The 12,182-nt window shown below is 39.2% G+C and overlaps 1 protein-coding gene across 1 annotated transcript in view; it reads left to right on the top strand.

Annotated features, from left to right (window-relative positions):
• Window positions 1-12,182, top strand: part of ABCB1 (ATP binding cassette subfamily B member 1) — a 97,409-nt gene that overhangs the window by 51,298 nt on the left and 33,929 nt on the right. Inside the window, exons 14-17 of the mRNA NM_001003215.2 lie at window positions 3,351-3,512; window positions 4,302-4,478; window positions 5,424-5,570; window positions 7,918-8,025. Of these exons, the coding sequence (NP_001003215.2) occupies window positions 3,351-3,512; window positions 4,302-4,478; window positions 5,424-5,570; window positions 7,918-8,025 (594 nt within the window). The remainder of the gene's footprint in view (window positions 1-3,350; window positions 3,513-4,301; window positions 4,479-5,423; window positions 5,571-7,917; window positions 8,026-12,182) is intronic.

Genomic DNA, 12,182 nt, shown 5'->3' with positions numbered 1-12,182 from the left:
GGATTCGATCCCGGGTCTCCAAAATCGCGCCCTGGGCCAAAGGCAGGCGCGAAACCGCTGTGCCACCCAGGGATCCCTGCTTTTTTTGGTTTTGATGGGAGTTCTCTGTGTCTTCTGGATTTGGACATCTGTTTCCTTCCCATATTAGGGAAATTTTCCACTATTATTTCTTGAAAAAAATTTTCTGCCCCCCCTTTCTGTCTCTCCTTCTTCTAAGACTCCTATAATATGAATGTTATTACATTTGATGGAATCACTGAGTTCCCTAAGTCTATTCTCATGTTCCATAATTCTTCTTTCTCTCTTTTGTTCAGCCTCATTATTTTCTATTAATTTGTCTTCTAGGCCACTAATTCATTCCTCTGCTTTTTCCAGCTTTCTGTTCACTGCATCCAATTTGGTTCCATCCTCATTTATCATCTCTGATTCTTTTGTAACTCTTTTATTTCTGTGGTAAGGTTCTCCCTGATGTCTTCTATTCTTTAGTCAAGCCCAGTGAGTATCCGTATGATTGTTGCTTTAAGTTCTCCAACATGCTTGTTACTTATATCTGTTTTACTTAGTTCTCTGGCTGTGGCCTTAACTTGTTCTTTAATTTGGATACATTCCTCCATCTTGGCATTTTGTCTAAGTCTCTGCCTTCTTCTCTGTGTTACAAAAGCTATTTATTTCTCCTGCCCTCCTGGCTTTATCCCAGCCAAGGTGGCTGACCTTTATAGCTTCAGGCTTTCGAGATGTGGTGTGGGCAGGGTCTTGTGCTGGATTTCTGAGGAAGGAGTCTACCACACTGGGACTGAGGGAAGCTCTGCAGAGAAGGGCTTGAGCACAGGAGCTTGATGTAAGCAAGTTAGGCAGCCTGCTGTATCAGCACTGCACTGTTCCTGCAGGTGGCTCTGTGTTTATGCTGAGATTAGGGGAGAGAAATGGTACTGGCCAGCTCCCCTGTTCCCAAAGTGGAGTCTCTGGGATGTGCTTTGAGAAGAGTGCATAATATCCCCCCAGGCATTTTTCAGATCACTATTTCTACACTATCCACCCCCAGGTTATTTGTCTGCCTTCTCTCCAGGACCAGCACAGTGCCCTCCAAGCTTTGTCCCAGCCAAGCCCATTGACCTTTAAAGCTCTAGGCTTTAAGCCCTAATGGTTGCAAGAACTTGCAAAATTCTGCCCATCTTCTTTTCCAAGCCAATGGCTTTGGGGAAACATTCTCCTTGCACATTCCCCTTGCACATTCCCTGTGTGCGCTCTCTCTCTCTCTCTCTCTCTCTCTCTCTCTCTCTCTCTCTCTCTCTCATGCCCTTCTCCATAACCAAGGCTCCGTCCCCACTGCAGCTCCTGTGACGTTTTCCTCCTAAACCACATCTCCTCACTTCCTACCTTTGTCAGTGTGGCTCTTTTCTTAGTTGTAGAATTTATTCTGCCAGTCTTCACGTCAATTTCTAGGATGATATGATAGTTATCTAGTTGTGTTTGTGTGAGGAGAGGAGCTTAGGGTCCTCCTACTCCATTGCCTTCTTCCTCTTCAGAATGTAAAGACCTTTTAACCCAGAAGTGCCCTGTATAGAAGTATCACAGTAGAAGTCAAAGATGAACTCATATTTCTTCCAGCTCTCCCCTTCTCTAGTAACAAAACAATACTGGATGTTCCTTTAAACATCCTGTCAATGTGTTTAATGGATTATTGAGGGAGAGAAAAGCAGGTTACTAAAACTTGAATGAATCACAATAGAGGCAGATGGGATTGTGGCTGCTATTTCTCCCTTCACTTTGCTTATCTGTAATTATATGTCTGCGTTTTCTTATTATTCCACAATGGAAGTATGTATTAAATTATAAATAAAAATGATTTTTAAAAGTTGCATTAAAAATACTTATTCTTGGGGTGGCTGTCAGTTAAGCACTGCCCTCAGCTCAGGTTATGATCCCAGGGTACTGGGATCAAGCTCTGTGTTGGGCTCCCTGCTCAGGGGAAGCCTACTCTCTCCCTCTCCCTCCACCATTCCCTCCACTTATGCTCTCTGGCTCTATCTCTCTGTCAAATAAACAAATAAAATCTTTTTTAAAAAATATGCTTATTCTTTAGGTGCACCTGAGTGGTTCAGTTGGTTAAGCATCTCAACTCTTGATTTCAGTTCGGGTCATGATCCCAGGGTTTTGAGATCAAGCTCTGTATAGGGCTCTGCACTGGGCATGGAGTGTATTTAAGATTCTCTCTCTCCCCCTCTCCCTCTGCCCCTCCAACCTGCCCCCCCAAAATATATATATTTACTATTAAAAAATACTTTTCCTTTACAATGTAAATTTTGGAAGGATAATTCCACATGCCCCCTTTCCTTAAAGACATCCAAAGAACTGATCGATTATCTTCTCTACCTTCTAGTTGCTACCACCTAATTTTTCTATATGTATTTTTTTTCTTGTCAGTTTTCCACTTCTCTTTTTTATATTGATCTTAATACCTCTTGTCAGTTTGAAAATTTTATTTCTAGTTCCTGGAGAGAAATACAAAGTCACAAAAGTCATAAGCCCTGGGGAAAGTTATAGAGGTGAAAGAAATCTCAGACAAGTTCTGGTTCCATATTAAACTCTGTTAACCTCTGTTCCATATTAAAACAAAAATGACACTGGGTATTTAAAATCATTTGCATAGCTCTTCAGTCTTTTAATAACGCTTCTACCTAGGAACTAGTAATATATATATATAAAATCACAGCGCTTTGTAATTATATTATTTAGTTATCACAGCTACTCTAAGAAATGAGTATTAATATTATCTCCATTTTATATGTGAATGAACTGAGCCCCACACAGGTTAAAAGATTTAGATAAAATTGCACAATTCATAAATGGCAGAACTAAGATTTGAGTTCAGATCAATGTGGCAGTAACAATGGACTTTGCTGCCTCACATTTATTATTTGTATTAATTATCCAGAAGTTCTGTGAGATGGGACACTATGAATCCCCAGACAGGTGCTATCTAGTCCGTACCAGTACCACACACTGGCCTGTGTCTGCTCTGATTGGCCAGTGCCTGGACTGTAGCATTTTTTATTTTGTATAAGCCCCTGATTATTATTGTAAACTTGGGCTGATAGAGGTTAAGTAAAATTCTTAGAAGCTTACTTAACATTAATAGGTAACTATAATATTTGTGTTAATATTTATTATAATAAAACATCATTTTAAGCCATTATCAATTGACTATACATTTATTAAGCCAGAGACTACCTTATATAGTTTAGATGGTTTTGCAATATTCAGAGCACTAGTGTTCAGTAAACATAAATTGGATGAACTTTTGCCTATAATTGTACACATTTTCAAAAACCTAATTTTTCTCTCTTTAGGCCAGAAAAGGCCGGACTACCATTGTGATAGCTCATCGTTTGTCTACAGTTCGTAATGCCGATGTCATTGCTGGTTTTGATGATGGAGTCATTGTGGAGAAAGGAAATCATGATGAACTCATGAAAGAGAAGGGCATTTACTTCAAACTTGTCACAATGCAGGTAATAGTCCAACTCCAGAATTTTCCTCAAGTATCTCAGGTATAAACTAATTTTGCATGTTTAGTACTATAAATAAACGTTACTTTTTGTGTTGATTATATTGATAAGTGAGAAGAATACTTGGGGAATTAAGACCATATTTTTCTTCTCATTTAAAAGGAAGGAAAATAAAGAAGGCTAATTAGAGAAAATTAAAATTTTATAAATATTTAAAGGTAATCTATCCACTGTAGTAGCCACTAGCCTCATATGGCTATTGAGCACGTCAGTGGTAGTTATTCTGAACTGAAGTGTTTTAAGTAGAAATGCATTCCAGATTCCAAAGATGTGGTACCAAAAAAAGAATATAAACTGTCTCAGTATGTTTTCATATTGATTACATGTTGAAATGCTAATATTTTAGATCTATTAGGTTAAATAAAATACATAGTAAAAATGGATTGATCTCTTGCCTTTTTAAATGTGGCTACTGAGAAAATTTTAAATGACAAATATGGGTTTCTGTTGATAGCACTGGTCCAAAGCAAATATTATTGAGCCCAAACACCCACAAAAAGTCCTATGAGCGTAAGATACAAGGACAGGATGTCATATTATTTCATCATATTCAGTGGTAATCCCCCTTCACTGGTTTTAATTTTCAAATATATCACATATTTATACACAACACCCGTGCCCAGAAGTTTAGCTTTATCCTTTCCTACAGTGATGTAAATTACCACTTTCTTTGATAAATTTCATTTGTTTTCTGAGCCTAACCTGCTTATGTTTATTTCTTGTTTATTTTAGACAAGAGGAAATGAAATTGAGTTAGAAAATGCCACTGGTGAATCCAAAAGTGAAAGTGATGCCTTGGAAATGTCTCCAAAAGATTCAGGGTCCAGTTTAATAAAAAGAAGATCAACTCGCAGGAGTATACATGCACCACAAGGCCAAGACAGAAAGCTTGGTACAAAAGAGGACTTGGTACGGAGAGGATGTAGTTATGTCTTCAGTCCTCCTTCTGGGCTAGCCCTGGGGTGGCAGGAGTAGGAACAAGAGTTATTCAAAATCCTCCTGTCCTATCCCCCTAAATATTCCACACACCAAAATCTCAACATTTTAGACTCCGATTACCATTTATGAATGAGAATTTATAAAACAAGAATTTTAGAATTAGAATTTATAATGTAAAGAGATTTTTTAAAAATTTATTTGAGGGAGAGAGAGTGTGTATATGTGTGAGCAGGGGAAGGACAGTGGGAAAGGGAGAGGGAGAAGCAGACTCCCTTCTGAGATGGAGCCTGACATGGGGCTCGATCTCATGACCCTGAGATGATGACCCGAGCCAAAATCGAGAGTTGGATGCTTAACTGACAGAGCCACCCAGGTGCCCCTATAATGTAAAGAAATTCTAATGAGTCTTCAAACATGGACAGTTCTATCCTTTTATCCCTACTTGTAAATACTCTTGTCATGTTCTAAATGTCAGGTAATTATTAAATATTTATGGAAACATCATTGATTTCTTAAAATATAAAGGAACAATATAATAGAATCTGTCAGCACATTTTAAAAAATTAAATAGCCAGGGCATCTGGATAGCTCAGTGGTTGAGCGTCTGCCTTTGGCTCAGGTCGTGATCTTGGGGTCCTGGGATCGAGTCTTGCATCAGGCTCACTGCATGAAGCCTGCTTCTCCCTCTGCCTGTGTCTCTGCCTCTCTCTCTGTGTCTCTCATGAATAAATAAATAGAATCTTTTAAAAAATAAAATCAAATAAAAAAATTAAATAGCCATCAATTCATAAGAAAATTGGAATAAAACATCTTCATTTAAAATGTTTGTACATATTGAAGGACTGTGCATCATTAAATTGATTAAAAGTATCAGTTCTTCTTCTAACTAGCCTATTGTAATCTTTTGTTTTCCAGAATGAGAATGTACCTCCAGTTTCCTTCTGGAGGATTCTGAAGCTGAACTCAACTGAATGGCCTTATTTTGTGGTTGGTATATTTTGTGCTATTATAAACGGAGGCCTGCAACCAGCATTTTCAATAATATTTTCAAGGATTATAGGGGTAAGAATTTATGTCCATTTTTTGGATTTAATTGTGACTCCTAAAAAAAAAATTGTGACTCCTGAGTAAACAATGAGCTGTTTTTATTCATAAGCCACAAAAAATATGTACCTTCCTATGAAACTCCACAATTTGAAGATGTAGGTCTGACAGGAAGGTGAATTTTTCAAGGCTTCCTTTGTGCTTGTAGTTTGTGGCTGTCTTAGGGTCCAGGTCCCTGTAATAGGCCATAAACCTGCCTAGGTGAGCATCTCTTGCCTGCCGTCCCAGGGCTCTGAGTAAACATCATGAAAAGTCATATCACTGGTGTGCAGAGAGAGCTCTTGGTGTGCTTGTCAGGCTGACTTGAGACAGAACTGTCCTGTGACGTACACACTTGTTAGGATGTGGGCAGGCCTCTCATGCTGCCTCTGCTGAGATGTCCATCCCACTTGTTAAGATGAAAACAAAAAGGAATGGCTTCTGAAAGGTTGACATATGGTGGTTGTGCCTGTTTTTAAATGATGGCATTTTTAGCAATAAAGCTACAACCCAGGCAGGAATGCTCTCTGTTTAGCGGTTGGTGTTCAGATATCAAGCTGAGGATACCCTTGCCATAACTACTGAAAATATGACAGAGAAAGAAGTTGATCCCTACATGAAAGAGGCCAAACATTGACTTTTGATATACCAAAAAATATATAAATATTCAGGTCTACCCATGCCTGGCTAACTTCTTTCTGGTTAGTATCCATATGTTTAATGTATTCAAGAAATATTTTTGCAGTGACTGCTCTGTGCCACATACTGTTCCAGGCAGTAAAAACAAAACAAAACAAAACAAAACAAAAAAAAAACACCAAGAAGGAGACAAAGTGTCTGATAGCATGGAGCATATGTTCTAGGACAGGGGTTAGCCAGCTTTTTCTATAAAGGGTAAGAGAGTAAACAGTTTAGATTTTGAAGTCCATATGGTCTCTGCTGCAAATATTTAGCTCTACTGTTGTAGCACAAAAGCACCCATACAGTGCAGAAACAGATGAACATGGCACTATTCCATCAAAGCTTTATATAAACATTTAGCTGGTGGTCCACAGGGAACTCATCCCTGTTCTAACATTTGTTTATAGGCAGGGAGGTAGACAGTGGCATCATCAGAAAAAGAAAAAAAAAAGTGGACTAGTTAGGAATGGGTTTGGCTGTATGTAACAAAAACTCAGCCTAAGGATTTTATATTTTCTTTGTTCTTCATGTAACAGTAAGTCTAGAAGCAAATGATCCAGCACATTGACTCCTAAATATTGGTTAGGCAACTAGTTATCTGCCTCATTGAAGGTTTGTAACACAGGGTTTAAGGTCATGGGCTCTGAGTTAGATTCTTCAGGTTTATATCTTTGGGTCATCACTTGGCTGGCTGTTACCTTAGATGAGTTAATTAATTTCTCTGTGCTTCTGTGTAAGGTGGTGACAATAATAAACCTTAGGAGGTAACTGTGAGGATAGAGGAATAGTATACGTGAATTTGAATATGAGAATAATAGCTCTCACAGAATAAGAGCTCACAGATTGTTAGCTATTTTTTGGTTAAAATAACTAAGAAAAATCTCCTTTAAAAGGCCTTTTCCCCCCCTGTACAAAGGATAAAGTTTACTGGGTTGGGTTAGGAATGTAGCTCTGTTATAAGACAATTTTGGCACACTATGAAGGGAGTTGCTTGTTTTCTTTTCCTATGAAGTAGTTATTTGTGTTCTCTAAGCCCAAGACATCCTATTAGCGTTCTTCCCATCACTAGAAAGATCTCCAAGTATGGTACTAGGTCGGCTGGCTATCTAACTGGCCATCCTACAAAGAAGACTGGCTCATTGAAGCTCCTTTCTTGCCAAAGGCCTGGGCTGAGTGAATGACTACCTCTCTCTGGTTTACCAAAACAGCATCAGCAAATTTGTCTCCAGCTTGAAATGTCCAAATTGTAAAACAATAAATTGCCATACAATGTAGTTTATCACTCAAATAGGAGGACAGTCTTTTTTTTTTTTTTTCTTTTTTTCTTTTTTTTTTAGGAGGGCAGTCTTTATTCTTGTTTCTACTTTATATAGTTGATGTGGCCTCTATGGTACTCGTTATTGCAAGAGAGAGTATGCACAGTGAAAGGAGTAGGTCCCTTTAGAAATGATATAGACCCATTCTTGGCCCATAAGGAAGGCAGAGTACACACATCTTTAGGTTTGGCATTAGGGAAACCAGCCCTGACTTCCATTATGCTAAGCCTATCTTGACTCCCAAATATTGTGCTTGATGGGAAGTGGGTCAGACCCAGAAAGACTTCTTTAGTCTTTGAACTGAAAACCTTTAAATATTTTCTTAACAGATCTTTACCCGAGATGAGGATCCTGAAACAAAACGACAGAATAGTAACATGTTTTCTGTATTGTTTCTAGTCCTTGGAATTATTTCTTTTATTACATTTTTCCTCCAGGTAAGTGTCTACATTTTCACTTTATCCATTTTGGGGAATGCATCCTTATTCAGCTGGAGAAATTTCTAAACATCTTTGTAATTTTCTCTATTAACTGGTCTACTGGGAACCAAATTTCTTTGACCTATTTAAAACAAAAATGTTTTGACGCACCTGGGTGGCTCAGTTGGTGAAGCATCCGACTCTTGATTTAGGCTCAGGGTCATGGGATTGAGCCCCGAGTCAGGTTCTGTGCTGGGCATGGAACCTGCTTAAGATTCTCTCTCTCAAAAAAAAAAAAAAAAAAAAAAAAAAAAAAAGATTCTCTCTCTCTCCCTTTTCCTCTGCCCCTCCCCTTGGTTCATACTGTGCTCTCTCTCTCTCTCAAAAATAAATAAATAAATAAATAAATAAATAAATAAATAAATAAATAAGTAAGTAAGTAAATAATATTAAAAAATAAAAATATTTTAAAACAAAGACATTTTGCTTCCACTGGAGCACTTACTTACCTTCTCTTCCCCACCAACACCTCCCCTAAATGAAACGTTAGTGAAATCAGAGGGAAGAGGGTGTCTGATCTAATACGATGATTGAAAATGAAAGCTGGGAGTCAAAAATGGAATTCAGAGGAACCCTGGCCATAAGTTTGGATATAAGTACTGCCAGTCAGTTACAGTACTCAAAAATGTCTTGGTATGTCCTGAAAACAACAAAAGCAAAACACTGTAAGCAAGTCATACTGATGTAAAAAAAAAAAGTTTGAAGAGTTTATCATTCAACTTTCGCTAAAGGAAGAAGAAACTTTTTAATGATGGAAGAACGTCAGTCTTTAAACAGAAACTATAGACACATTTGTGAGGAGTCAGATTTTACAGCATGCAAATCATTTGGCTGGAAGAGAATTGCAAAGAAATTAAGTGTTCTAAAAGTCTAGTATGGTAAGGCAGTGTTGGTTTTGATGTTAGACATGGTTTGAGTATGAGTTGCACCTATTCCTAATTTTGTGGTTTAGGACGAAGAAATAATTTAAACTAAGCCTCAGTTTCCTCATCTGTAAAGTAAGAATATCAGTACCTTCCTCTTGATGATTAAAATAATGTGACCAATGTCATGTGCCTTTTCCATGACTGGGGAGGAGTGTTGGAGCAGGGGCCAGGCGGCTGTCCAGCATCGTCTGGCGCACCCTTGGAGCCAAACTGAGGAGCAGCCATGTGTTACTGCACCCTCTGCTGCCCTGGGCACATGCGTCCCCACAGGCGAGGGAGCCGAGGTCACTGCCAAGGTCATTTTCTTGAGAGAAGATTACTGATAAGGACCATTCTCTTCTCAGCCCCAGCTGGGGAGCAAGGACATGAGACTCCTCTTTGACCAGCTCATGAAGAACAGTGAACACAGCTCCTAGAAATATTTGCTTTCATATAAATTTAAGTGTACTTGAAGGATCAAAGACTTCAAAACCTTTCTTCCTGACGCAAAGCCTATAAAAGAACACATGCCATAGACCCCACTTTTTCCCAGGGGCCTTGAAGCTTTGATTGTGCAGTGTTCCATAATCAGAAAGGGTAGTTTCCAAGATCTATAAAGAACTTATTAAACTCAACAGCAAAGAAACAAACAATCCAATCATGAAATGGGCAAAAGACATGAACAGAAATTTCACCAAAGAAGACATACACATGGCCAACAAGCACATGAGAAAATACTCCGCATCACTGGCCATCAGGGAAATACAAATCAAAACCACAATGAGATACCACCTCACACCAATGAGAATGGGAAAAATTAACAAGACAGGACACAACAGATGTTGGAGAGGATGTGGAGAAAGGGGAACCCTCTTGCACTGTTGGTGGGAATGTGAACTGGTGCAGCCACTCTGGAAAACTGTGTGGAGGTTCCTCAAAGAGTTAAAAATAGAACTGCCCTATGACCTAGTAGTTGTACTGCTGGGGATTTACCCCAGAGATACAAAAGCAGTGAAATGGCAGGACACCTGCACCCCAATGTTTATAGCAGCAATGTCCACAGTAGCTAAACTGTGGAAGGGAGCCTCAGTGTCCCTTGAAAGATGAATGGATAAAGAGGATGTGGTCTATATATAAAGTGGAATATTACTCAGCCATTAGAAATGACAAATACCCACCATTTGCTTCAACGTGGATGGAACTGGAGGGTATTATACTGAGGGAATTAAGTCAGAGAAGGACAATCATCATATGGTTTCACTCATACGGGGAATATAAGAAATAGAAATAGGGGAAAGGAGGGAAAATGAGTGGGAAAAATCAGAGAGGGAGACAGAACATGAGAGACTCCTAGTCTGGGAAATGAACAAGGGGTATTGGAAGGGGAGGTGGGCGGGGGGATGGTGTGACTTCGTGAACCGGGGGATGGGGGGCACTTGACAGGATGAGCACTGGGTATTATACTATATGTTGGCAAATCAAACTCCAATTAAAAAATATACCAAAAAAAGGGTGGTTTTCATATTTTAAGGAGGTCCTTACCTGCAAGGAGCACCTGAATTCCTTTACGGAGGTGCCATTGCAACCATGATTGATGCTGCTGTTGGTATGTCTGCGATTATAGCTGGGGGAATTGTCATGACTGCTGATCTCAACATCAGTTTTAGAAGGCCCATCCTCTTTTCTTCAGTAGTGATAAATAGCCAACTTGATAAAGTTGAAGGGAGGAAATTGTTTCCTGTAACATTTGAAGTGTGGCAGAGAGGACTCTCTACTCAGAGGCAAAAGCTTATTGTAAAGCTAGATCCTGAAAAAAAGTTTTTTTTTTTTTTTTTTTTTTTTTTTTTATGATAGTCACAGAGAGAGAGAGAGAGGCAGAGACATAGGCAGAGGGAGAAGCAGGCTCCATGCACCGGGAGCCTGATGTGGGATTCGATCCCGGGTCTCCAGGATCGCGCCCTGGGCCAAAGGCAGGCGCCAAACCGCTGCGCCACCCAGGGATCCCCTGAAAAAAAGTTTGACGTAAAAGAGCTTCTGATGCATTCTATACCAACCTTTTAGGCTCTTCTTCCTCCAGAAGGAGCTGTTGTATCTAGCCACACTCCACTTACTTGCTATTGGGTCCCCCAGAGGGTGAAGCCTGCTAACACTGACCTTCCAGAACACATCTTCAGAATACAACTGCAGGAGCTGTTTCCACCCTCTAAACCTTTTATTTATTTTGTTTTAAGATTTTTCTTATTTATTTATTAATAGAGACACAGAGAAAGAGAGGCAGAGACACAGGCAGAGGGAGAAGCAGGCTCCATGCAGGGAGCCCGACGCGGGACTGGATCCTGGGTCTCCAGGATCACGCACCAGGCCGCAGGCGGTGCTAAACCGCTGCACCACTGGGGCTGCCCCCTCTAAACCTTTTAACACAGAAGCACCCCCTGTGAGAGTGCCAGCAATTCACTGTGTCTTCTTAGAAGTGTCTGGTTCTCATGAGTTTGAATGGACTCCTTGAGGTTGCATAAGCAATGGTGTCTACTCCATTGCAGACTGAAGAAAAAATTCATATTGAAACTTTTACTACAAATTTAGAAATGCCAGAAAATCAAAGGAAGGAATAAATATGTGTGTGTGTGTGTGTGTGTGTGTGTGTGTGTGTGTGCATGTTATAAAGCTAGCTTTTTTGTATCCAAACAAATCTTTTTGGCTACAGTAGGAAAGACAACTAGTTCCTATAGGAATGGATACCTCAAATCTAGATTCTAGGAATTAAAAAACTGTACCATTGAAAGAAAGGAAAAAGAAAAGAGAAAGGAAAAGAAAAAAATAAGGTGATCAAGTTCTCAGGCCAGTATGAGTTAGTAGCAAACACTCAATTACTTATTAAATGAATGGATGTTAACCATATGTAATTTTTTAAGATAAAATTCTGAACAGATCTCTTTATTTAATATGTTATAAGCATGCATTAATTTTTATAGAGACAACATTTTTCCTGACATTATAAGACGTACCAAAGAAAAAACACTGAACTCTTTCATTACGAAGTACTTAAAACGTTATCCAGTAATTTGACCTAAGCAGAATAGATGTAACACTTTCACTGTATGCACGGTTGCCATAGCAACTGTTAATGCCATAGAACTTAAAGATTCCTGAGTGTGAAGTTGATTAAGAGATTTTAAGGGCGGTAGGCTTTAAGCTGGTCCCTTAAACTTT

The sequence above is a fragment of the Canis lupus genome, chromosome 14 (genome assembly GCF_011100685.1).
Source record: "Canis lupus familiaris isolate Mischka breed German Shepherd chromosome 14, alternate assembly UU_Cfam_GSD_1.0, whole genome shotgun sequence".
NCBI classification, from domain to species: Eukaryota; Metazoa; Chordata; class Mammalia; order Carnivora; family Canidae; genus Canis; species Canis lupus.
This window is presented reverse-complemented; position numbering and strand designations above follow the sequence as displayed.